Source organism: Ostrinia nubilalis, chromosome 21 (assembly GCF_963855985.1).
Source record: "Ostrinia nubilalis chromosome 21, ilOstNubi1.1, whole genome shotgun sequence".
Lineage (NCBI taxonomy): Eukaryota > Metazoa > Arthropoda > Insecta > Lepidoptera > Crambidae > Ostrinia > Ostrinia nubilalis.
The window spans coordinates 10,768,609-10,796,175 of record NC_087108.1 but is presented as its reverse complement, the minus strand read 5'-3'; the positions used below and the strand labels follow the sequence as shown (position 1 = coordinate 10,796,175).

Below are 27,567 nucleotides of genomic sequence, written 5' to 3'. Positions count from 1 at the left end.
ATCCCCTCAGTTGTGAATTCGGAATCGCCAGTTGTAATTTTAAATTCGCATCACAGAGTGAAGTAACTAACACCAAAAAACGGCAGAGCGAAGTGATTTCGTTTCAACTGCCACGTTTTGTCACTTGTCTAGGAGGGCTAATATTAGTCTAAAGAAGGGGCGCTTAGATTACATTACAGGAAACGCACAATATAATAAAAGAAAATAATGTAAGTAGCTGAACATTTTTGCTATTGAGCACCATGAAAATTATAAATAACACAATTTAGTCGATTTGTTTATTTTCACAATCGATTAAAAATGTCTATGATGAGGCGACCGCAGGAACGTCACTATTCGCGCAATCCTAGCAATGAAGTACGACATTTTCTGGTGCAGATTTTATCGCCATAAATTATGAAACTTGATAGTCATGGATTTGACTGACAGCTGTCCGTCAAATTCCCGCCCCGCACCCCGCACTGCACATAATTTTGTTCGCGATGTCTGTTCTATACGTAGTAATATTACTTCAATGTTTAAATATATGTTTATTTAACAAAATTAAATGTATTTGAGTAGATTCTTCTTCCTTTCTTCTACAGTTGCTTGGTACAAACTTTGCTTAGAAAGTAGCTTTGTGCAATAATGGTCCAAGTGCCAATATTTATATTTTGGTTATACCTACCATAATAAGTTATATTCTTTCGTGTTTTTGCAACTATTACTTGCAAGTAGTTCAATTTGGGTTTTGGAATGAAAGACAGTAAAAAATATGTAGTTTTTGTGTATTTCTAACATATTATAACTTTATACACTACGTCATTTTATTTACATGAGCATTTCGCTTCAGAATATTATTACAATTAAAATAAAATTCTCTCTTTATTTATATTATTTTTACATATTTCCATTCAACCTAATAATTAGGCAAAGTGACAAAAATATTATTATCAGTTCAAAAAGCACTGTTTTGATGAAAATACTGCTTTTTTGAAAAAGTATTAAAGCACAAAAAATAGACACAAACACTTAATCGATGGAGCGGGCTCTGTATTATTAAATTAATCGTAAAATATAATTAATAATTTAAAATAATGAGAATAGAAAATGAGCCATAGTACAGATTGCAGCCGAATAATTAAAAAATAATAATTAATACAATAAAAATCATGACTAATCGCACAAAACGACATTTAAGTGACAAAAAAATTCCAAGACAGTCACAGCCAATCGTAAGTTTTACCAGATGAAAATAAATAGAAATGTACATAATATTACAAATAATAGGAAAGTGTATCTAATTTAACACTAAATACTTATCATAAAATGTATAAATAAATAACAAACACATCCAGTTATATATTATAATAGAAAATATAGCCCTCCTTACACAGTCGGGTAAAATGTGTTATTTTACTATAGAAATAATAATTTTATTTTAAATCAATTTACATTTGAGACCATACCTCAGGACTAAACATTTAAAATAAGTAAATAATGAATTATTGTTATTTTATATAAAATAAAAATGAAATGCTCGGGTTGCCACCCTTCCTAATTAAATAAGATACAGCGGTGCTATAATCTTAGTATTTTAGCCCCAAAATTCTAGCACTGCTGTACAACTGTATACTAAAACGGTACTTAAAGTTATGCGTGCCAACCTGCCATTAAAACATTATGAATAAGATATAATTTTAATCACAACACAATACTCATAGATAGATTTCAGCCAATTATGTACTAATAAAAAAATGAAAGTTACAAAATTATAGCAATATCACTTTCCCAAAATGTAACCATTGAGTGAGAACGTACCGAAAATATTCCCAAACTAAGGAAAAATTCAAAGAATGTCTTCAAATGATACTGAGTAAGTTGGCAGAATTTTCACATTCCCGTTTTAGTATCCAGCTAAATGTCATTATATCTACTTATGATATTTCCCAAAGCCTAAATGCAGTCTCTTATCGCTTCTGATAACCTATAGCAAACTATGTGACTATTTCCATTAAATTTTCTCATGTAATAGAAAAATAGTACATATTTACCTGCCAAAATACAGCTATTTTGATTTGTATTATTACATGGGTGGCAACTGTATATTACAATTTAGCATGTAATTTTGATGCAAAAATATTCATTTATTTTTGGTAGAGAAAGAAGATACATATATTTTATTTTTGTAAGTATTATTGCACTGTCATTATCGATATTAAATTATGTCTGAGCAGTCAGTGTAAGCTCGTTCATAAAGTATTTTGAGCCTATCTATTTCAATTCGTTGAAACTTAGCAATCCCTGTTTAAAATTGGGAACTCTAATGTTTGTTCATATTTTTACTCGCACTAAATCCAAGAGTGTGCTGTTGAGTGTATTTTAAGTAAAAACGCATTGAAATAGAATGTTAAATTTGAGAGTTTTGAATAACCAAAGAAATTAAAACATACGTCCTAAAGACGTACAAAAGGCAAATGTGAAAACTCTCATTTTTAACTTAGGCTCCTTAAAAACATAATACACCAAAAAATCCAACAATTTCAACCGTCATCTGTTGGCACAATATTGCTTTATTGAAGACCGAATGTTACATATCACTGTCCCTTTTTATATTAACCTTCGACGAAGTGAGCGAAAGAGACGGAGAGTACAAAAGTAGGTCAGGCATTCACTGTGAAAAGATTGACGTAACTTTGCCGCACTTTTTAAATTTAGAATATTAATTTCCAAAATAGTAAGTACAAACTAAAATTCCTTTTATTATATTTTAATCCAGTGTTTGTCTGACCCATCATTACAATGCTAAGTTAACAAGAACAACGTTGAAACGCCGGCAAAACTTAACAACGCAGAAACAGAGAGCTAAAGTATACCCTCGACTTACTTATACATTAACATAATCCGCTTTCAACACTGAAAAAGTATTTTAAAGCGTTGAAAGGTGATTTCAGAATCGAAACTTTCGAACCAGCCAAGCCAAATTGAATTTTATTTTACTTTCAATTTATACCCCAAATTCCTCTAACATACTTACTTTATTAGATACATACTTGCCTTACTTATTAACTAATCCACGTTTATACGACGTAACATGTCGATTTCAACCATACGTCTTTTCGACGTATCAAACTTAATTTAGTTTGGGACAAGTACGACAAAGACGTGCCTTCCATTAACCGAAAGCTTGTCAAAGGCCTAATACAATGACCTATATTTAGCTTGGCCGACCGAAACTAATTATTTACTTTAGTAATTCCGCTATCCCTTTAGGCACACTGTGAGGACGGCCGCGCGGCCCGTGCCAGCACAAGAAACCAGACACTCCTCGAGAGCCATAATGCCCTAGTACTAATGCCACAATATTACACAAATATGTATTTAGTAATCAAATGCATTTTTACATCTGATTAATAATAATTAAACCTTATTATTACACCAAACACGAAGTTCTTTATAAATCATTAATATCCTAAATGCATCGGTTATTTTTGCTTAGATCACACTTATTGTGACATTAACAACACCCAGCAAATAATAATTAATTAAATGCATTTCGCAAAGAAATCGGACCACTCTCTCTAACTTCTGGTTTCTTAGTGCTTGATGCCAGCTCATATCACATAAGATGTTCAAAATTAATATTGCATTTTACACGTATAAGCCACAATTTTTATAATACCTAATTATCATTTTATATTGACTTTATAACACTCATTGTTAGAAATTGACAACACCTATAGACGTCTTTGTACAGAGTTTTCTACAGTACCTAAACTGCACACATCACAGATTATATAGCAAAAATAAACTTTCATCTTGTTAGTCTATACATAACAAGTACACTTTAGCCTAAACCTACGTCGTCACGATTCATGGAAAAGTATTCATTTAGTTCATTTAGATAGTCTGATTGTGACACCTTAGAAAATCAATTATTTTTTGCGTCTCACACTTATTTTTAAACTCGCTCAGTTGCGTAGGCGCCCGAATCAACTGTAATAGACTATGATATCGTCGATTTTCACCGCACTTTTAGAATCCGCTCCGATCCATTTCGTAATTTTGACTATATTTTTGCTCCCTAGTTCTAACAATAAATAAAAATTAAATAATGGATTTATTACATTCACTCGTAAAACTATTAAATTATTGTATGCGATCACAATATGGACTATCGGTATCAGTAGAAAAATATAAAGAGTTAACTTGTAGTGCGATGGTCGGATCCACCGCCAGTCACTTCGCTCAAGATAGTCATGTAGTCGCATCCACAGTCTTGACGCACTGTTTTTCAAGCCACCTGCACTATTGCGTTAAACCTCACATAGGAAAAGTCACTCGCATTACCGTAATTATTGCTACAGAATACTTTGGCAGTGAAGAAAGAAGAGGGTCGAAAACTTGGGCCTAGGAGGAGTCAACCCAACACAAAACACGCCCTTTCACGCGGGAGGAACTTTAACTTTTGATCCTGCTCTGCTCGTGAGACATAGAGTGTTAAGTACTTCTGCTACTCCGTTAAAGTTATTTGATCTTAGCGCTGTTTCAAGCACGCACCAAGAGTAACAATCATGATGACAGGTATTCCAGCTTAAAAGTTTGAGACCTTTAGCCTATTCTGATGGAAGTAGAACTGCTGGGCTAATCACAATCTTGGTATCTTGTGCCATAATCATATTGGTAATTCTTCACAAAGCTCTATTTTGAGTCTCATCGCCAGTTTGAAGTGTGCCTTAAGCTCAGAATTTCGGTCTGGCTATAGTTAGTTAAATTCAGTAGAGCTGGTGTTCTCACCATCACACTTTTATAGTTTTAATCTCAGCAGACTCAAGAACGTTCTTCTAAATCATCAGACCCAATCTTTCGGTTTTCTCAAAGTACCAGGCATGCAGAGCTCAGCTGGAGGAGGCGTGCAGGCGCAGCGCCCGGCGGGATCACGAGGGGGGCGGGTGGTGCGGCAGGGGCGCGGGCGGCGGCGTGTGCGCGGCAGACACGACCACGACGGGCTTGACTATGGTCGTGCTCAGGTACTGCGCGCTAACGGTCAGTGGGGCAACGTTGCCTTTCACCATTTGTGTTTCAACCATCTGTAAATAAAACATAATTTTAGATAATTAAATATAACGATAAGGATATTGGTACGTGCCTGAGAATGGTAACTACAATAATATCTATCCATAATAGGAAAAAGAATGAATCAAATTCAAAGGAACTAACAGATTTGATGTAACAATAAGTTTACCTACTGAAAAAATATCGTTAAAAAGTATTACGAGTATGTATGATCTCATCGTCAATGCGTCATAATAGGACTTCTTTAATGCCGAACGTAATTACGTGTAACACGCGATAATAACAGACTTGTGCAGATTAATATTTTCTTTGATCAAAATTCGTCGCTTGCCTCTCTAACTAACGTAACTGACATTTTGCAAAATTTTCAGGCGATTAGACAGATCGATTCGTCTCGCGAAATTGATTAAGATGGTATAGATAACTCAGTTTCGAAAAATATGTCAGATACGTCAGTTAGAGAGGCAAGCGACGAATTATGTATATTTCTGCAGATACTTAAGCAATATTATGTAACAAGCTTGTATGGCTGAGTTTTATCCTGACCGTCACATTCGCATTTCGTTACGAATTGAAAAATGGTCCCAATCGCATTCGGTCCCAAAAATTGTGATAATATTGAGCTACCACTACCTTATGCGTGAGCGTGTGTGTCTGCAGCAGATGCGCGGTGGGCTGCGACACCACTAATGGCGTCAGCCCACTCACGACCATGCTGCCCCCTTCTGCGACAAACAAGAGAAATTATAAATATAGATGACTGAAAGAGCCCATTCTGAAATCATAAAATCTGCAAAATAACAATACAATAGTAACTTTATAATATTTACGGTAAAGAAACTGACAAAGTTATCCACTGTTCTTGAAAAATAACAGATAAACTCTGTTTGTCACTATTGGATAACAATAACACAGCGCAGTCACCTACGAAATCTTATAAGAGTAGTATTAATACCCAAAACCAAAACAAAAAAGTAGTTAACCCTAAAATGACACAAATAAATAAATACGTCTTAGAGACGTACGATTCTGAAACATCGTCCTTTGCGAATTCTTTTTTAGCGTACTTAATGTCTGATATGAATTTTCACATTCTAGTTTTCAATTCTAGACTGTAATTTACTAATAATTGTCTTTACCTGTGGATACCGGCGTCGGAGACACTAGTCCATTTTCTTTAGGTGCCCTATTGTTTTCCACCGTCACACCTGTAACCAAGAAGAAAATATTAAATGTGTTTTTTTTAGTACGACTGAACATTTTTCAGCATTTATGTTAAGCAAACTTGGTTAAAATCTAAACATTTTTGGCATTTCATTATTTTTTTATAGAAATACTTTATCATAATCGGAAATAAAATTATAATAAACTATGCAATTATGTAATTTTAGGTTGCAACACTTTTTATAATGTGCACGGAAATAAATAATGTTTATGGCCTATAATAATTGTAAGGTATGGCCTGTAATTACTTTGTGTGATACCTCCACATTTTTATCCATTTATTACATTAGTTTACATAATGTAACATGACACATACCTACATAACAGACAGAATTAGTGCATTCTGTCTGTTATGTAGGTGTGTACCTTCAACTTGGCTCAATTACATTACAAAGTCCATAAAAGTAATTTATTTTTTACAATAAAGCTTCTAAAAAGCGCTTTACTCAGTCACTAAGAAACTCGCAGGTTATTGGAAGCAATTAATATTATGATAATTAATTAAAACCTGTAATGTTAAAGCTTAGATTGTTATTTAGATTAATTAATTAGCCCTACAAGTAATTAAGAAAATAAATGGTATAAACTGAGAAATAAACAAAGAAGTTTTTTAAAGTCACAGGGAGTTTGTGACATTCGATGATAATAGTCGGCTGACGGAACGGTCGCGGTCGGCTGCCTTCGGTCGAGCTGTCGGCTGCCGAGCCGTCGAGGTACCAGGCGCGCATAAGTCACAGTGGATATGCTTGCGCTCGTGTCGTCTGACGGCGACCTCGGTCGGCTGCCCGGGTCGAGTCGTTGGCTCGTCAGCCGACAAGATACCAGGAGCGCATAAGTTACAGTTGGTATGTTTATACACCATGCCCATGACTGTATCGGCTCACTGGCACCGTGTCATACCGTATGCTCGCTCACGGTGAGCGAGCACACGGTATGACACCAAATCGAGCCATCGTGTCAGCACAGTGAGTTTGAGATACCAAGAACTCAGAAATCAAGATCTAATTAGTATGCTGCACGATTTTTTTACTATGACTCGGCTTTTATAAGTCGTCTCGTCTTAATCGAAACATTAGCCGGCTCGTGAGTCGTCGACGTATCAGGTAGGAGCGTGATAAGACGACGATAATCAAGGTGATCACCGTGGCGTCGTATGCAGTAGTTATACGTGCTATTTTCTAACAGCAATTATACTTAGGCTAGTGTACTGTTCACTGTTCTACTAGGTTATTATGATCTCACCGTTGGTGTGCACGGCCTGTGTCTGCAACACTCGGAGGCCGCCACCCGCTGACAAAAGTTGTAACGCCGCCGGACCCACCACTAAGCCTCCACTCCCCATCACCTAGAAAGAAGTATTGATTTCATTTTATAATTTATTTTACAGTAGCAATCGGAAAATTAGTTAATCGATACAATAATATACAAGATAGTCTTTATAATTTTCATATTAAATTAATGTTAGAAGAATCGAGTAAATACTCGAAAAACGCATTTTTTAAGTTAGTGCAGTTTTTCAGTAAACGTGCGAATTATGAATTAATGTTTATTGACCACAAATCGCGTTTCTTAGTGCTACTATCTTCATAGCGTTGTATCATAGACGCATATTTATTTTGTCATACATGATTCGTAATTCGTATACTGTTAGCACTTAGAGAATTTTTTTAAAGAAATTGTGAAAGAACTTAGAGAAAGTGCCTTGGAATTATTGATATTTTTACCCGACGGCGCCAGAAGGAGGTTATGTTTTTCGATTTTATGTATGTATGTGGGTATGTATGTATATTTCTTTGGCACGACCTACATCCTAATCGGCTTGACCGATTTTAGCGTGAGAGGTGTCGTTATGTACGTTTTAATCGTGAGAGTGACACTGGCTATATCAAAATTGGAAAAAATAAAATAGAGGATTTTAGGCGCCATAATGTCTTAAAAAATTTTTTTGCCCCAAAACCTGTCGAGTAGGACATCAAAATAAAGTGCTTTTTAAGTGGCTTGCTTAAAAAGCCCTTTAAAAATGAACTAAAAAGAAAAATCAAGACAACTCAGTGTTCACAAATGCAGCCGGAGGCATCAAATACATGACCAACGAAAGAATTAGTCAGTTTTTTTTTGTTTATTCAAGAATAATTTTACCTTTACATTATATTGGTTATATTTAAACTGGCGACTTACTTGTGATATAGGTAGGTGTATTTGCGCGGGGTGGACGATGGCGGTGCTAAGCGCGTTCGTCACTCCGTTCTCCACCGTCTGCCCGTTCTGAAAACAAAGTCAATTTTTAGCTTGAAAATGCGCCACCCTAGATTTTAGTTATTAGGAGAAGAATAAACTTTTTAAAATTGTGGGTGGAATACACGCTACCCTACTAATATTATAAATGCGAAAGTTTGGATGTCTGAATGTCTGGATGTTTGTTACTCTTTCACGCAAAAACTACTGAACGGATTTTGACGAAACTTTACAGTATTATTGTTTATAACCCAGAATAACACATAGGCTATAATTTACGACGATCTGTGACAAACTGAATTTCACGCGGGTGAAGCCGCGGGTAACAGCTAATTTATTAATAATTTTGGCGACAATTTAAGTATTTTGCAATCAATTAATCTCTCGATGTGTTTATTAGACCATTGAAAACATTCGTTATTTTCAAAAGATATCTACATACAATAGGCTTGGAAGTGATCGGGCTTACTTTCAGTCATATTTTATGACTTCTGAAAGGTGTCCTACCTTCCTACTTATTCGAGTTTTCTTAATATAGAGCACTTATAAAACCATGAAAATACTAACATAATTTTGCTTGAAAATGGGGGCTAGTTTTATACAGTGTGTCCGGGCATGTAGTGATCAAACTTTAAGGGCGAAATCTAAGGACAATTTTATCGATAAAAATACTTCAAATTTGGGGCTTAACCCATTTATCGAAAAATTATAAGGATTTAAGTTTTTAATTTTTAGTTTTCACCTCTTCCTTCAAAAACAAGTGAAAGCGTGGGTAGCATTAACATTAATAATCAAATATTTTATATCATGCGATAGCCAATAAAATTATCTATTAGTAGAAGTAGAAAACAGAAACAAGTTTCATACATTTTATGGAAGTAAGAATGGATTTAATTAGAAAAAAACATGACTTTTTTCACTTCTTTATCAGTTATATTTCCAACACTAGAAAAACCAGGTCGTTAAGGTATGTTTTATTTGCATTGTATTATTAGTATTTGAGCTATTCTACAAAACGAATGTAAATTTATTAGTCTATGTCTATTAGTTTTGACGTAATTGTTGAACAAAGATACCCCTTCCCAGCGGTTTCCATAGCGCACGCGACATGCGAAAATGCACTGCCTGAAAGAATCACACAACCTATTCCGATTACTATGGAAACTGCTGGGAAGGGGTATCTTTGTTCAACAATTACGTCAAAACTAATAGACATAGACTAATACATTAACAATATGAACCTTGTATCTGTTTTCTACTTCTGCTAATAGATAATTTTATTGGCTATCGCATGATATAAAATTTTTGCTTATTAGTGATAAGCTACCCACGCTATCACTTGTTTTTGAAGGAAGAGGTGAAAACTTAAAATTCAAAACTTAAATCCTTGTAATTTTGCGAGAAATGGGTCTAGCCCCAAATTTGAAGTATTTTCATCGATAAAATTGTCCATAGATTACGCCCTTAAAGTTTGATCTCTACATGCCCGGACACAATGTATATTTTATTTACCTGTGTCGGCGCATCGGCCGGTGCGAGCGTGGTTAAGGTGAGCGTGTTATGTCTTGAACCGTACGAAGTCCGTACGACCTACGAACAAAAACATTCCTTATTAGTAAATTCTTAAATTAACAATTCATAATTATATTGAGCAAATCATCATTAATCATAATTACAGTTCGGGTCATTTGAACACTTACAAGTAAAAAAGTACCAACTCGTAAATCTTTAATTTTTTAGCTATCGTAATTTATAATAATATATCGCAATTATATTTACTGTGTAACAAAACTACAATACAAGCTTTGTATATCAGTACTAATTGACACGTTTATCAACATAAAACATTAACAATAACAAAAGATAAATGCTTGCAATAAATCATAAATTTATAGCGCCATCTATCGACAAAAAATTCTTAGTAGTTCCAAACTCACACAACAGATGGCGCTAGTATTCTAAACACCGCTAAACTCGTCCCATCTAACCCCACCTAATCCAAGATTAGTCAGCTCTAAATTGTAACGCGGTACCAGGAGCCCATACCTGCGAGGTGGTTGGCGTTATTTGAATCGGCAAGGTCCGCAGCTTCGTGCTCAAGTTGAGGGTGTGAGGTGGAGAGGCATCCATCCGAGCTACCGACCGCGGCGGCGAAGAGGTAATCTGAAATCAGACGGATTATACCTTAGCACGCCAACTTGTTTGATTGATGTAATTAATGCAAATGAGTTAATGTTTCGTTACTAACTACTAGTCTACTAGTTGATGACAACTTACACTTATGGGAATTCCTACGACTTGATTATTAACTGTTTCATCCCTATCTTTGTCTTCAGTAGAATCTGAAATGAAACAATAGGGCTTATTAACAAAAAAATCCTTTTTTTTTTTGTAAAAATCAATCAATTCTGTGATCTCTTATTAAACGAACAAAAATTGTATATGGAAATAAATGATGATGTCATTGGAATGGCTATTTGATCGAGAAAAATAACAATTAAAAATCGATGATGATGATCGGTTTAATTAACCGTGGCCGCCAAAGTGTCCTCTAGCGCCAAATATTAAATAATCTCAGCCACGAGTACCAGGCGCGCATGAATCGCTTAGAGGTGAACGTACCGATACTCCGTGGGCGGACGGAGGCGCGCACCGACACTTCTCGCTTCAAGGCGGCTAGCCGCTGTTGCGACGCGATTTTCTCGCGAGCCAGCCGCTCCATTTCGTGCTCGCACTCGCGCTCTTTACGTCGGAGAACCTGCGAATAAAGTACCAGGCGCACATAAACACATGGAGCTATGATACGTTTCGCGTACTCGAAAGGTTACGCCAACCTTTGGAATGTATTATTTGCATCACGATTATAATTCTCACTTTTACATAGTAACAAATTAATAAAACCGTTTATCGGTTTTTATACCTGCACCCGAAAGTTCGCAAGAAATTGGCTGGCTTTGTCATCGCGAAACAATGCGATTGTTTTACGAAATTCAAAATTCATATAAATTGTGGAGGGACGAAGTTTCGGTACTTTCATGAGATTCTTTATTGTTTCTCAAACAATTAAATTGAAACTTGTTGATCAACCAAGAAACAGTTCAACTAAGTAGGTTTCTGAAGGGGTTTGTCAAAAATTTCAAAAGAAAGTTATGGAAGATCTACTCGAAAGTTTGTAAGGTTGTATGCGTAGAGAAGCCGTACAATAATCGAATTACGAAAGTCGGGTACCTACTTCGCGTACCCTCCGACGACGCGCGCCAAACGTTTCAACAGAGGAAAGCCGTAGAAAGTATAACGTGCTACGTTACAGTTGTAAGAGCAGTACCTACGCGCATTTATGTAGTCCTGGTAGCTGTTTTACTTGTTGGACGGGTTACACTGTAAAATTTCATACAAAGGAAAATTTCAAAAGAGATTCAAGAGTTTATTTTGTTTGGTTTCCTATTCGACACTAGTCTAACATTAAAAATTACTGCTCAAATAACTTTTTAATTATTGTGCTTCATGAAGGCAAAAAAGCCTTTTTTTATAATTTATACAAAGATAACCAAATTGCAGCCAAAAAGGCAATCACTGAAAAGACAATGCCGGAAATTAGCGCCTTTTTTTTTCGCGCGGCCATCGACCAAACCGTTTTTTGATTACAAAATAGTGCAATAAACCAAACTTACTATGACATGCATACCTCTAAACTCAGTCTGAACTGAGTTACGAGCATTAGAAGTTTGATGATTTTACATACTAGATTTGCTTTTTGCGCGCAAGTTTTGTAAGAAATTGCAAGGTGCAACCTTCCATACAAAATCTGGCATTGCCATTTCTGATGATCCTGACAGCTAGCAATATGATATCTCAGTCAAATACATGAGAGATTACCTATTTAAAGTTGTTTATCTCATGTACTCATGAAAAGTGCCAAATAAAGATTTTCTTTCTGAAAATGTACAGTTTTTGTATATTGTCAAAACGTCAATTTATTCTACAGAATAAATGATTATGTGGATAATGACGTGGAGATTGAAAAATAGCGTATTATCATTATTCAACTTGGTAACAACAATGAGCAAAGAAGACAACTATGCAACTTAATCAAACTCTACAGTTTATTGCATATCCATTAGGTTAAAAGTATAACGTATGTAACAGTTACGGATGATAGGTATATTATGGACACTTATGGATCTTGTCGGGCAATTTAGGGCTAAGGATGAATATTATTATGTTTAACTAATAATATTATTTATTTATTTCAAACTTCTATGCACATAAAAGAGTGTACATAAGGCGAACTTAATGCCAAACTGAAAGTAATAGAGTTTTGACTAGCTGTTACATTATTATTACTTTTTCTGATTGTCCCTAACAGTTAGGAAAGAGGAAAAAGGCTCGCCCATGAGGAAAAACAATTACGTAACTGACATTGACCCATACGTAAAAAAAAGCTCAGGTATGTCGCAAACCATTCTTAAATTACTACTGCGACCACGTTTTCACGTGATATTACCAAATTACACGTGCACCGAAGCAAAGTAACTCCATTTAGTTCTATTATTTTAGGCACTTTTGTGGAAGAAAATTCACATGACGCAGATGGGTTTCGCTTAACATGGCAGAGTACTAAACTTGCACAGTTAGCGCGCGGTGATGCTGAATATCTATATTTAGAATAATTATTCTTTTGGCTGTGTTACCGAGAGGAGAACTAATTGTAAGCATATGTTAGCATCTTACATAACGGAAATAAAATGTTTCTCTTTCTTTTGTCGTGTAGGTTGCATCATCTGAGGTGTAAAATCATTAAAACCTGAAGAATTGATGTTTGTATTGGGTCTAGTTTTGGTCTGGTTACATTGATGTATAATGTACGACTCTATACGTAGAGTTAGAAAAATTAATGTGCATTGTCTTATTTAAGACCAGTAGTCTTCAAGAATTCTTTAGTTATCCCTAATCACCACCAACCTAACACCATACCCCTAAATCTACAAATCGGATTTTTAAATGGTACCAGCAATGTTTTAATTTATGAATAACGTGTTGCCAATGAAGTCTCTTCTTTTACTAACCCTAATATGAAATTATGAACACTGTATGAAATTGTTTCAAATAAAAAACAAATGACAGTACTGACCTGTATATACCTAATGGCCGAGCCAAGTATCGATAGATTTGACGTCTTCTTGTCATCGGGAGTTGCCGGGAGGTGTCTCTTGAGGAGTTCGAAGCACTCCTTGAGGTGCGCCCGCCGGTTCTTCTCCAGTTTGTTGTGGACTTCCCTGGTGCCTGCTCGGGGGACGCTGCTGCTACTGCTGCTCCCACTGCCGTTACTGCTGACCGAAGGTGGGGAGGGGATTTGGGGGAGGCTGTGGGAGAAAAAGAAAATGAGATTGACAATCATTATCTGTATGAGCTGGTCATTCAGATGGGATAGAATTACAAAATAATGACTAGCATTTAGAACGAGCTACAGAATAGCACAATAATCGATAGTGAGACCGACAGAAGGGGTAAAATTTGCCGATTTTCAAGATTAGTACAGAAACAAAAGATACAGTCATGTTTATACAAAATTCTACTGAAAATGACTGCATTTTCCTTGTAGGTAATCAAAGTAAACGTACTCAGTGATCTATCAAAAGTAGGAACTGGAATTTGAATGGACTTAGAAAAAAAAATCGATACGATTTTCATCAAGCAATGTAGAGTTAAAATGGTATTAATTAGGCACATACAACATTTTAATTTAAGAACAAATTACATACTAAAAGTATTCTAAAGATCACACCTAAAGTTAATGCTTAGAATTTTAAGCAGCTTCTGTACCAACCTAACCCATTTTTACAATAAATTTTAATATAACATGACTGAAATTTACGATGCAAATCAAGATTAATTTGAAAAAGCAATTTCACCTTGACGCAAACGCATTTAAAACTGTAAAGTATTTATTAGATTGATATTAAAATGGGGCATTGTATTTATTAGAAATATCACTTACTAATGCCAAGATTAAATCGTCAAGCGCCCGTTTAATTTTGACCTCGATAAAATTACGTTGCTAACTACGGGTCGTATGCATGCATTTGATGCATCTGATTGCATGATACATGCGGTCCACAAGGTTTGCTGTGGCCAATAAGCAATAAGAACGACTACGATTATAATATTATTCAATTCACGTATATTAAAAACCAAACCTTGACAGCAATCTATTGAAAAACACGTCCATCGTGGCAAGGATACATTACAATTTCTATTTTGACCCGCTTACATTTTATTGTATTAATTTAATGCACTGCAAAAGGTTCTAGTAAAGTATATCAAATATATGTATAAGTATTTATTGAAAAAAACCCTCGTCACGAAAATGAGGAAAAATACAGATAATTTCTTTTTTTTTAAGTCATTAAATGTATGGTAGAGTCGTCAGTTTCTATTTTATTTTAAAACCAGTTATTCTACGACAAATTTTAACATCAACATTTATTTATGGATTGCGTTGCGTCTTTGTCTGTAGTATTCTTCATCTAGTAATGGTTGTAGCAACTACATCATAAAGAAGCTGTTATTACTCGTACATTAATCGTTAGGTAACCGTGGCTTTTTATCTAAATTCTAAACCACGTAGTCATTGCTACTGGTTTAATTACATTTACTGACCACAATGTCTCAAGTCTCAACCAAATCGAATACCTTGTAAAATGCATACTCGATTAGGTAGAGTCCATTAATGATCTGAATTCAATGTGGTTAAGTTTAATTAAGTTATGAACATTGATATTATTGTAACCGTCATCATATCAAACAAAGTAATAATAATATGTAAAAGTAAACAGAGAATCAATCGAGAATTAAAGTAGCTAACATTAAAAGTATCCATGACGTAAATGATTTTATCGTATTGGCAATACAATTTACTAGTAAAATGTATTGTTTTTCACTTATCTAAATGGCCGATAAAACACGCAACCGTGCAAAGAATGCCAGCTGTTTTAGACAGCGCAGCTACCAGGAGCGCATACGTACCCATGACTACTACTCGTTGTACGGGGCCTGGAATGTTCTTGTATGAAGTCGAGCGGTGCGGGGGCAGCCACGACCGGCGCGGGCTGGGGCTCCGCGGGGGCTGCGGGGAGGCAGGGGGGTACCGGCGACGGCGGCCGCACCACGCCGTTGCTCCGTACCGGCACCGCCGGCACCGGCAATCCGGTCACCACCCGCACCGACAAAGGCGACTTCGGCTCCTCCTCTGTAAACAAAACAACACGTCAAACACGTTGCGTCTCCTCAATAACAATTACAATATACACCATTTTCGCTAGGTTGCGCACCGCTGCTGCGGTCTGTTCGGTCACCACTTGTCAAACCCGTGTCAACCGCTCGTCGGCGGCTGCAATCCGTGGCGGTAAAGTACCAGGCGCGCAGAGCTCTATAGGAGTTCGAATCGGCCGCGAGAGATACACGAATAGAAAGAGACAACCGCACAAACAACATCCTACGTCAGTAGTAAAGAGGGGCTCTCGAATGATAGTGGACCGTATGAGTATAGTGATACGGTTGAAATTGGTGTGATGATGTTGTAATCAGTCACGCTGCAATGAAGAACGAGACGGGCGATTATGTTGATAGTAATGAAAGAGATGGTTGTTAGGGCGTGGCGTACGCGAGCTGATTAGGGTGACGTCAGCACATGTGGCATCGCGCGTGTTGGTGACATTTCGGTTGCCACGCGCAAAATCAGCTGTAGAGTTTATCACAAAAATAAAAGACGTCGGCCAACCAGTTCGGAGATTAGTCGTCGGATCCACGTGTATAAGTTATTAGGTAGTTATCGGGCTTGATTTGTTTAATTATTACGTCTATCAGTTTAATAATAATTTAATAATGCTTGTAGAATAGCTTGATAATGAAATCGTTAAGCGTCCATGATGCCAATCATGAGCGATGTGTTTTGTGGATGTGTTTACGCAAGCACTCACAGAACAAAAACAGGTTCTGAAACGTAGTAAGACAGATCTACAGGTAGAGTCGGATGTTAATAAAAAATGTAGAGACGACTTAAAATTTATTCAGTTTCATTTTAGTACCAGTCTGTCTTTAGACAGTACATACTGGAATTATTCTAGTGACATTATTAGTACATAGAGTTTAAATTAAAGTAAATAAATAAAATTGGACATTCATATCATCCAATGACACCTGCGTTGTTATTTTTGAGTATCTTTTTGAATAATATTTACTTCAATTGAGTGGATTGATTTCTAAATGATTTTAGTAGGTTTTGCACAAGCCATAAAAATTGAAAACTTTTGTTTTCAAATCAAAACAAATCAGTTTATTTGCGTGAAAAGTGGTCTACAAGTTTTTTTATCAATGTTTTCAGGAGTTGTTTGTTCCAATTTGAGAATTTTAATTTCAAATAATTCAGGCGCCACATTAGATTAAAAAATGTTTACTCCAAAATCGCATTTAATACAACGACATAAAGTCCTAAAAAAATTACCTACATTTGCGTATTTACGTAGAATTATCTTAAATCCAAATTACCATTTAAGAAAAACAATTTAGGTAATAACAGAAACACACTACCCGAAGTCTGATGTATTACATAATATGTGTGTACCTACTTTTAAATGTAAAATTCTAGGTATTATGTTTTTCTGAGTAAAAACATAGTTTGGAAAATTTTTGGCAAATAAATTAATAATTAATTTCAACCGCCTCTGTGGTCTAATGGTAAGACCACCTGTTTCAGACGCAGAGGTCCCGGGTTCGATTCCCAGGGAGGCAGATTTTTCTGTTAGGTTTGTTTGGTGGTAGGACTTGTTCTAAGTCCGCCTGGATAGCTACCACCATCTTACCTAAGACTGTCGCCATAACAACAATGTTAACAGCATTGTAGTGTTCCGGCAGTTAGAGGTAAGATAGCCAGTTCCTCCGTGGTTGAGGATTCCGGGTGAAGCTCGCTTCCACCTTCGGCCTGATCATCACTACCATCAGGTGAGATCAGGCCTCCGTCACTCGCCTATGCCGGCCGAGATAATTACCTACAGCGCGCGACAACTTCAAGTTGCAAATCAGTCAGGGCCGCCACGCGCCTGTCAGCAAACGCGTATTTCTATACACGCTCGGTCGATCATCGTCACAATCAAGGTTTATTGTTCCAACAGCACTGTTATCCTTCTATAATGGAAAATCGTAATATTTAGGAATAATAATTAACTGTAGTAATTTAAATAATTTAAAAAACTACACTTTTTAACTAATTTTGAAATACTTATGACAAAAAACTGTAGCAAAAAAATTATTTTAGCTAATATAAACATTAACTTTACTTCACCGTGTCTATTTTCCGACACTACACCTTTCAGAACTGTTTGTCCAATTTCGAATTATCGTAACACTGAAGTTTATTAATAGGTACTTTAGAGATGGTACGATTATACAAAAACCACTAGATTAAAGTTTACCAATCGTAAATACAATAAATGCTTCTTAAAATTAAGTTTTTATTTATTTTACTTTGCTTATACAACCCTGACGCTTGAGCTGTGAGGTAGATCAATTCTGAACACAAAAAAATTGCGCTCTTGTGAGCATAGCAGTAAGGTGCGATTTCGAATGCACCATGTGCGTTGGATATTTTGCATTATTATTATTACCGTTAAAATGTCGGCATCTGATCCTACACAAAGGAGTGCAATTTCTGTTGCTACTATTATGTATTCTGTGGTGAGATACAGGCCAAGAGCTTCCTCGTTGTGGATAAAAAAAATTGCTATTTTTAGTATCGTCGTCGATATAATTATTCAACCTCATAAAAATATATTTATTGTATAAAATCGATTGGAGTATTTGGGCCAGCTTGATGTGCTGTCGTCATATATTTTTATATTTCATTGTTCTGAGTTAGGTTCAACAAATGTATTATTGGGAAGGTTATGCCGATGCGTCATAGAGTTTTGGTTTTGGATGCATATTGCATACAGACAAAAAACATTAAAGATTTTAAAAAAAGTAGGTTTTGTAGTGCCTACCTGTCAGACGTGGTCAATATTGTCTACTAGTATTGTTCACTTAAATGTTTATTTATGTTTTTTTACTCTACCTTTTTAATGCTCAATCTTTACAAAATGATTTTTCACTTAAAAAGTATCTTCCTCTTATTTATTTACATTTTAGTTCATACATGTTATTAAATAATTAATTTCTGTTTGCATTTTTGTGTATTAAATTAACAAAAAAATATTTTTTTATTTATATTTATAGTAATACTTGTTTATACAAACTTGTATCTCTATTTAGTTACGAATATTTTTGTCTTCAACATAACGTTATAATACGCATTTCGCTCCCGTATTAAAATCCTCATGTTTTCTTAAGCAATGTATTCTAATAACCAAATACGAATCTACATTGTTTCATTTAGAAACCTATTTCTCTGAAAATAGGGTTTAGATTTGGGAAAGCATTGCACAATGTTCAATAGTCAACATATTCAGTGAATAAGACTAGAGGTGATCGTAGAGCCGTTGACCTGGCGACATTGAAAACAATATTCAGCTTCATACATCAATGTGATTTGTTTGAATATAGTTTGAATATAGTCGACTATCCCGAATTAGCCTGGCATTATTTAACAGTTGTGGAGGTGAACCTCGCAGGCTGTTGGCCTCTGACTTTGAAAACAGTTGCGGAATAGTGCTGTAGAGATGGCAGTACGATTTTATCGATAGTTGACCGACGTGAGTCACTATTGATAGTACTGTTAACAGAGTCGATAATCTAGTATTGATAGCTCAGGACGTGAAAATACTATTATCAGGTTCCATTTTCCAGCGAAAGCAGGGTCAATCACACCATAGGTAGGATAAGACTAGCGATACAAACAAAACAATCAATAATTAGTAGTTAAACATTTTCGATAGTATTGTTTGGTTTGTAGATTTGCAAATAATCTTTTGCTCTATCTGTATTATCCACTAGAGATACCATGGAAGATCAAAAAATATTTTTAGATCTTCCATCCATGGTATCTCTACCTAAACTGTCACATTTTCCAATGATTACTAGTGGTTAATACAGATTATTTGCAAATCTTCAAACCAAACAATACTACCGAAAATATTTAACTACTAATTGATTATCGATACTGTAGAGCTATCGATAATTCGGCATCATTATTGCGAAACCATACTTCAGCAGTGAACAACACTTCTGGAGCAGAACTTGGTAGGTAAATAATAGAAAATTCACAAGTCAATTGAATATCAGTTTTTCATGTCAACAGTGATATTGAATGCATGAAAGTTTACTGTACTTTGAGAATAGAACCTTTTTTTCTTTATGTCCGTCTGTTTTTTTCTAGCTAATCTGTTAAATGAATTAATTAGCTTAAAGGCACTGGGTCTCTATCAGAAGGAACTCTAGGGGTGGAATCTCCATAGGCGTGGGTTAACGGGCAAGGAGATAATATCTTGGATGGTTGACAACCACTTTTCCTACAATTTAACGTTCCACCAAACTCAACACGCTTTCAAAGATAACCTCGCAGCCGACTGCTCACACTTGACATGACACAACTGATTGACAGTTATCTTTTTCTGCGCATCAGTCGGGTGTTACGTTTAGGAATCACAAACCTTCTGCTCTACAGATTTCTACAGATAACATAATATTAAGATTGGTACTATTAATCATCAGTAATAATTTGCAGCATCTGTGTCCGGCGCCGACAAGCTTTTATATCAATAAATCAATCATTTACTTCAGAAAAAATAACTGTATAAGAACCTTCGTTGTCAACGACAAGAAAAAAGTACGAATACTTACGAATTACGTATTATATTATTTTGTCTTTACATTTGCAAAGAAAAATAAGGATAAAGATTTGAGAAAAAGCTTTCATCCGCCCTTAGTTACAAAGCTTTACCTCAAGTCGTAATGACGTAATCTGTAGCCCTTCTTTATGAAATTGCGAGAAATTCACAACTAAAACAATTGCGCAACAGAACTGTTACTTAATATTGTTAGAAACTATACAACTACATACTATTATTCACTCTAGATTATTATTATAGTAAGTAGATCGTGCTCATCGTAATAATAACATTGTCCCCAATTCCCCAAAAGGATTCATACCAGCAACCACAACGAATTTGGCGATTGGAGAATTCGGTACGCGAGTCATAATCAAAATCAAAAATGTTTTATTCAATTTAGACCACTAGTGGCACTTATGAATGTCAAAATAAAAAAAAGGTAGCCCTTATGAGGCACTTTACATGTCTCCTTATGTTTTGGGCTCTACAAACGCTTCGAGAGAAACATATGGCAAGTGCTGAGAAGAAACGCGGGATCAAACTCATTCACTCAATCAATCGGTCCAAGCATTAGCATGCCACATGAATGAAAAAATTGCGATTCTTTGTTATTTAAAAAAAAAACAAGTAATTTTTTTTCTTTTCTTTTTCTTATTATATAAAACTGATCGAAAGAGCGGGCGTCTCCTAATACAGGTTTTCTAAACTTAAAAGGAGACACCCAACCCCTGTAAATGTGTCTTATAAGAAAATAAAGAAATTTTTTTTTTTTTTTAATTTTCTATACCAAGGCTGAGTTTCAAGCAATGACAATAACCAGTGTATTTTTTATAGAGTTTGACAGATTTTTGACGTTTGCCAAGTTAAAATAGATGGTGCGACTCAGCCTTAATATTGTATTGGTCACTAATAAATCAACTATGAATAACTATTTCTACCTGATAACCTCCCTTGAATAGTCAAGTACCCACGCTTTTCCTTGCTTCAGCAATTCCCTAAACTGTATCTATGTTACATTTTCCTTTTGATAGATCATACTTCTTTTTTTACAAAACCAAAAATGTTCCAGACAGTTCATTGTAATATCATTTTCATAATGTTAAACCGAGTGTAAAGCGAATGCTTTCCACGAAATATATGTATTGTCATTTAGTATAAGACGATTTTTCGTTACATTTACATACCTGTACAATATGAATATTTTCTGAATTCTATGGCCGTTGTAAAGATATCAAGATTATTCAAGCAAACATAACTATAGCAAGCTTCTGCCCACGACTCTCCTTGCGTATTTTTCAACCTGCTTATCACTAAGTCTATTGAGCTATCGAAATCAGCTGATTTCTTGAAAGCATAAATATGAATTTAGATTTGGTAACCACAAAAACTTACAAAGATAAAATTCCCTACGTCCCTTTTGATATCTACAAAGCCTGATCTTCCACTAGCCTCTAGGTCAGGGATGGCGAACCTTTAAGTTTGAACGTGCCACTAATTAAAAAAAAATTGAAGTAGTCATAGACACGTGCCATTAAATTAACACCTAATGCTATCAAGTGGCACCACTGGTGAGTGACACGACCTTACTCTACAGTGGCACTAACTGATGACGGCAAATACGATAGCTCATAATCAAAACACATTATTTACTATTGAATTACTGAATTTGTGATTGGTGGCGTGCCCAAAATATTATGTCGCGTGCCATCATTGGCACGCGTGCCATTGGTTCGCCAACCCTGCTCTAGGTCCCATTCATCTTTATCCAAAGTTCTTCATCAAGCGATCATTCTTACTTGTATCGTAATTATAGATTTTCTTAGGCTGAGTTGCACCACCTAACTTTGACCGTAACTACATATAACGATAATAACCGGTGTTTTTTGTATGGAGTATTACAGATTTTTGACGTTTGTCAAAGTTAAAATAAGATGGTGCAACCTAGCCTTACATTATAAACGGTTCTTTAATGTCCTCAATATACCTATTTTCGCCTTTTCTGTTTTGTTTTATCACGTAATTGTTATCGGCGTATTATCGAGAATATTCTATCACCAAGACGACGCTCTCGATTTTATTTAATATCCGACCTTCATACAAAAACCAGTGAGGTGATTAGGGAATGCAAAACCGGTTAATCGGAAACCGAAAAATCGGAAAAACCGCTCTTTTTCGACGAATTCTAAAACCGGTTTTAAAAATCGAAACCCGGATTTAAATCGGTTTTTCTATCTGTATACACGTAACAAATTCCATAAATAAGCAATATCATTTTATTATAATATAACCTGGGTATTTTGATGTTTGACGAATATTTGGTTATTTTACAATTTATAACTTGGCAACATTGTCACTTGGTTACTCGGTCGTTTACCTTTGAACGGGGAATCCCCGATAAATTATTTAAGACTCGTACCGCCCGCGCCCGCCACCTGACATGACCCACCCCGCGATTCAGATAGTTGGTGATTATTGCAGTGAATAATTAACCTAATGTGTGAGTGAATTGAACAGTTTTTATTTCTGAATTGTTTTGAACATTGAATCTCATTTATTTGCGATATCTGCAGAAGCTTATTACTGTAATACTTAGTGTATTGAAATTTGACAGAAATACCACCTAACGTTCACAAATAAAGCTTTTTACATTTTATTCTACTTTTTAATTTAAGATATTGCTTATATCAATCGTAATTGTAAACAAATACGTTTTTGATGTACATTACGTACATGGTGGTAATTAACAAAATACTAAACCGACAGAGTAATGAATTTTCAGTAAGGCCATCTACAAGAAATATTCTTGTAAAGTCACTCACGACGGCCTCATCTCCGAAGACATTGAGGTGCATGCGGGCGTCCGGCAAGGCTGCCTGCTTTTGCCGCTTCTCTTTTTGGTAGTCTTGGATGGAGTCATGTGTCGTGCATATCAAAACCAACGGCGTGGAATAGAGTGGGGTATAATCGGAGTCTTAGAAGACTTAGATTATGCCGATGACCTCTGTTTGCTGAGCCACACGCATCACGATATGCAATCCAAAATTGATGACCTACATCGAGAGGCGGGCATCACGGGGCTCAAAATTAACTGCCGGAAGACCCAAGAGATGCGATCTGGAGTGAGGAATTGCACACCATTACGGATTGGTGTAGAGGATGTGGAACGTGTCCACAATTTTACCTACCTCGGGAGCGTCGTGTCAGAGACTGGAGGTACCGAAGAGGACATCACTTCGCGCATTGCCAAGGCTAGAGCCACCTTCGCACAACTTCGCCCCGTATGGCAGTCACGGAAACTGACCCGAAGGGTCAAGATCAAAATTTTCGGGTCCAACGTTAAATCCGTGCTGCTCTATGGGTGTGAAACGTGGAAGGTCACCAAGGTCATCTCGCACCAGCTGCAGGTCTTCGTCAACCGCTGCCTTCGCCGAATTCTCGGCATATACTGGCCTGAGAAAATCTCCAACGTCGAGCTATTGGAACGCTGCCACGAAATTCCGATCGACCAGCAGATCAAGCGCCGCAAGTGGAACTGGATTGGCCACACTCTCCGAAGGGATCCCGATCACATCCCCAAGCAGGCTCTGTATTGGAACCCCCAAGGAAAACGCAAACGTGGTCGCCCCAAGCAAACTTGGCGGCGCACTGTGGCAGACGAGGCGAAGAAGATCGGCAAGACTTGGAGCGAGATCAAACACATAGCTCAAGACCGAACGCGATGGAGGACTGTTGTGGACGCCCTCTGCCCCATCTAGGGGACATAGGACCATAAGTAAGTCAAGTCATTATTCATTATGTGCCTATAATGCCTAATGAATAAGCTAAATTTATCAAAACTGTTATAACCCTCTCTTAAATAATGTAATCTAACACAAAACGGACAGGACGTAACAAATCGCTGTATGTAACTACTACACTCGCGAGCAAAACTATGGAATCACTTACATGAAGTTGTTTCCACGCGATCTTGTGTACTAACGAATTTGTTAGTAACAAAAAAAGTGGCACCATTTTAAAGATTAAACTTTTACCTTTTAATTGATACCAAATTCATTTAAATCACACCGGTATTTAAAAAGATATCCCGGCTGATGTGAAGAAGTAAGGAAAAAGACATGTATCAACTGTTAGATACATCGCGAGTTGCGGCCTACTTACCCCCTATAAAAACACGTGTTTTCGGTTTTTTGCTTTCACACGTTGATCCATACACATGTCCGCTTTTTTTGACACTTTATCTGGGATTCTACACCTACAGAAGCAGCACAAATCGTTGCACTATTGCAAGAAGGGCTCAGCCAGCGGGCTGTCGCACGTCAGCTCCACATAAGCCAGTCCTGGGTTTCGAAAGTTTTAAGACGCTTTCGGGAGACTGGTGGCTTTATCCCGAGACCAAGTTCTGAACAGCGCCGGTGCATATCGCAGAGGGATGACCGTTTTTTCATGTCAACCTCTCTATGAAATCATCATTTGAGTGATATCGACGTCCAGCAAGAGCTCAGAAATGTTTGTGGGATAGCTGTTAGCATGTGGACAGGTCTTCTAAGATATAAGCAATAGAATTTGACTCCAAAAAGGCCTGCCACAGGCTCGAAACTGACGGCAGGTCACCGACAAGCACGCTTTCAATTAACTCGCACTTATTTTGAGTAATTGAGGCGAGTTTTGTTCTCCGATGAATGCAGACTGTATTTGCAGTGCAGCAGTTGAATAGGTCGGGTCTATAGGCAGCCTGGGGAGCGATTTGTGCAGTGCTGGTTCGCTGTAACAGTGGCTTATGGGGGTGGCTTGCTCGACTTCCCATCGAGATGTGTACGAGCAAATTGAAAGCGTGCTTATCGGTGACCTGCCGTCAGTTTCCAGCCTGTGGCAGGCCTTTTTGGAGCCAAATTATATTGCTTATATCTTAGACGAACTGTCCACACGCTAACAGCTATCCTACGAACATTTCTGAGCTCTTGCTGGACGTCGATACCAATCAAATGACGATTTCATAGAGAGGTTGACATGAAAAAACGGTCATCCTTCTGCGATGTGCACTGGCGCTGTTCAGAACTTGGTCTCGGGATAAAGCCACTAGTCTCCTGAAAGCGTCTTTAAAACTTTCGAAACCCAGGACTGGCTTATGTGGAGCTGACATGCGACAGCCCGCTGGCTGAGCCCTGCTTGCAATAGTGCAAGGATTTGTGCTGCTTCTGAAGGTGTAGAATCCCAGGTAAAGTGTCAAAAGAAGCTGAGATGTGTATGGATCAACGTGTGAAAGCAAAAATCCGAAAACACGTGCTTTTATAGGGGGTAAATAGGCCGCAACTCGCGACGTATCAAACAGTTGATACATGTCTTTTTCCTTACTTCTTCACATCAGCCGCGATATCTTTTTAAATACTGGTGTGATTTAAATGAATTTGATATCAATTTAAAGGTAAAAGTTTAATCTTTAAAATGGTGCCACTTTTTTTGTTACTAACAAATTCGTTAGTACACAAGATCGCGTGGAAACAACTTCATGTAAGTGATTCCATAGTTTTGCTCGCGAGTGTAGTTGATTGAAAAAAAAATAGAACGATAATAACCGATTAAAAACCGAAAACCGGTTTTTTTTCTTGGAAACCGAAAAAAAAATCGGTTTTTGATAAACTTTCGGTTTTGCATACCCTAGAGGTGATGTCGTTTAGATTGATTTTGTCGATCATTCTGCCTCGGGTAAAGATCTTTGAAATTTTCATTATTTATTTTTTATTAATAATGTTTCACCTTATAACTGTTTCGGTGAAATGTTAAACGCAAGTGAAAACGTTTCTGACTTTTCTGTTGAAATACAAAGAACTCTTGCAAAAACAGAACTTATAAAACAGCTGTGGCTATTGCTACATCTTTTTTGAAGTGTTGCAGATAAAAACAAAAGAAAAAACGGGCAAAAATTAAATAGACAAATGTAGAGATCCCTTCAGAACGTAATCAAAACGAATTACGTAAAATAAATTGTATACTAATAATAAAATAAAAAAAATCGCGATTATCGTCTGTCCAACACAGACATTGTCTACTAGGGTAGCATGAGCGTGGGACGGTTATGCAACCTGGGTGGGGCTGTGACGTGCGTCCCCCCACCCCCACCCTTCGCCCTTGACGGACAGTCGGCAAATGGACTCCATAGGAACAACACTTTATGCACAGATTAACAGATTAAAAAATTGTAGAATATGTTAATGTCATTGTTATTTTAAGTTTATCCCATCTATTAATACGATACTATTAGTTTATCTGTGACGATACACGTGAATATCACAGTAATCTATTGTGTAGGTAGAGAGAGACAATAAAACAGTGTTGTTTCTTACTGCCTCAATATTAAAAATATTATAAAGGCTTGGTAAACTTATGGTATGTTATTAATGAGGGCTATCGTTTTTATACTTAACAGTTGGCACCCCTGGCGATTGACAGGACCTTACTCTACAGTGGCGCCATCTTGATGAGTGCAAATACGATAGTCCTCCTACCACTTTAGCGCTCACAAGTTGGCGTCACTGTCTTCGCTACTAGCAAGTGACAGGACCTTACGGTGATGTGGGTGGGAGGTGGTGAGCGCTAAAACGATAGCCCTCATTCGTAATGTAGAGACGACCCCAAGTAACATTTTACTCCATTTAAGAGTTCAATAGTCGTTCACATGTACTCCACAAGCTGTGTATGTCAGCTGTATACGAGCTGTATAGCTTGCTATAATGCTTTTATAGAACCAGTTTGGGCACAAATTAGACAGCTTTAAGTTCACTATGGCTGTACATTAGCAGTATAATAGCATTATAATAGCAGTTTAAGTAGTAACATCGTACTTAAGGCTGACTTACGGCACTATATGGGACGCAGTGTGAACCATACAACGTACGTGAGGACAATAAAGAGTAACAAGTGGCTAAATGCACAGCTTTCAAAGTTATAAAGTCCGACAAAAGTACTCCAATGCTACCTAAAGTTCACGTGTGTCTTAAATTATTTCCACATTTTAATATTAGTTTGGTATTTGTACGTGAGTGCCAAGAGGGAAACAACTCGGGCGGATAATCATTTATGCAAATAATAACACGGGTTTTAAATACTTAATAATGTTAATGCCATTGGGAATGCAACTTTATCGTGAAATGTATACATATTTACAGCTAAAATATTTACGCGCCTCTGTAAAAACGCGATATTCATTTTAAAATATTTAAAACTGGCTGAGAGG

The 27,567-nt window shown here is 36.6% G+C and overlaps 1 protein-coding gene across 3 annotated transcripts in view; it reads right to left on the bottom strand.

The window, feature by feature from the left end:
• Positions 1-750: 750 nt before the first annotated feature.
• Positions 751-27,567, bottom strand: part of LOC135082510 (max-binding protein MNT-like) — a 59,897-nt gene continuing 33,080 nt past the window's right edge. For all 3 annotated transcript variants that reach the window (XM_063977310.1, XM_063977308.1, XM_063977309.1), the window contains 11 exons: positions 15,541-15,763; positions 13,646-13,877; positions 11,137-11,272; positions 10,792-10,856; positions 10,561-10,677; positions 10,027-10,104; positions 8,458-8,544; positions 7,522-7,624; positions 6,195-6,263; positions 5,689-5,780; positions 751-5,069 (listed from right to left, as the gene is read on the bottom strand). In XM_063977310.1, coding sequence (XP_063833380.1) covers positions 4,917-5,069; positions 5,689-5,780; positions 6,195-6,263; positions 7,522-7,624; positions 8,458-8,544; positions 10,027-10,104; positions 10,561-10,677; positions 10,792-10,856; positions 11,137-11,272; positions 13,646-13,877; positions 15,541-15,763 — 1,355 coding nt within the window. In that variant the 3' untranslated portion in view covers positions 751-4,916. The remainder of the gene's footprint in view (positions 5,070-5,688; positions 5,781-6,194; positions 6,264-7,521; positions 7,625-8,457; positions 8,545-10,026; positions 10,105-10,560; positions 10,678-10,791; positions 10,857-11,136; positions 11,273-13,645; positions 13,878-15,540; positions 15,764-27,567) is intronic.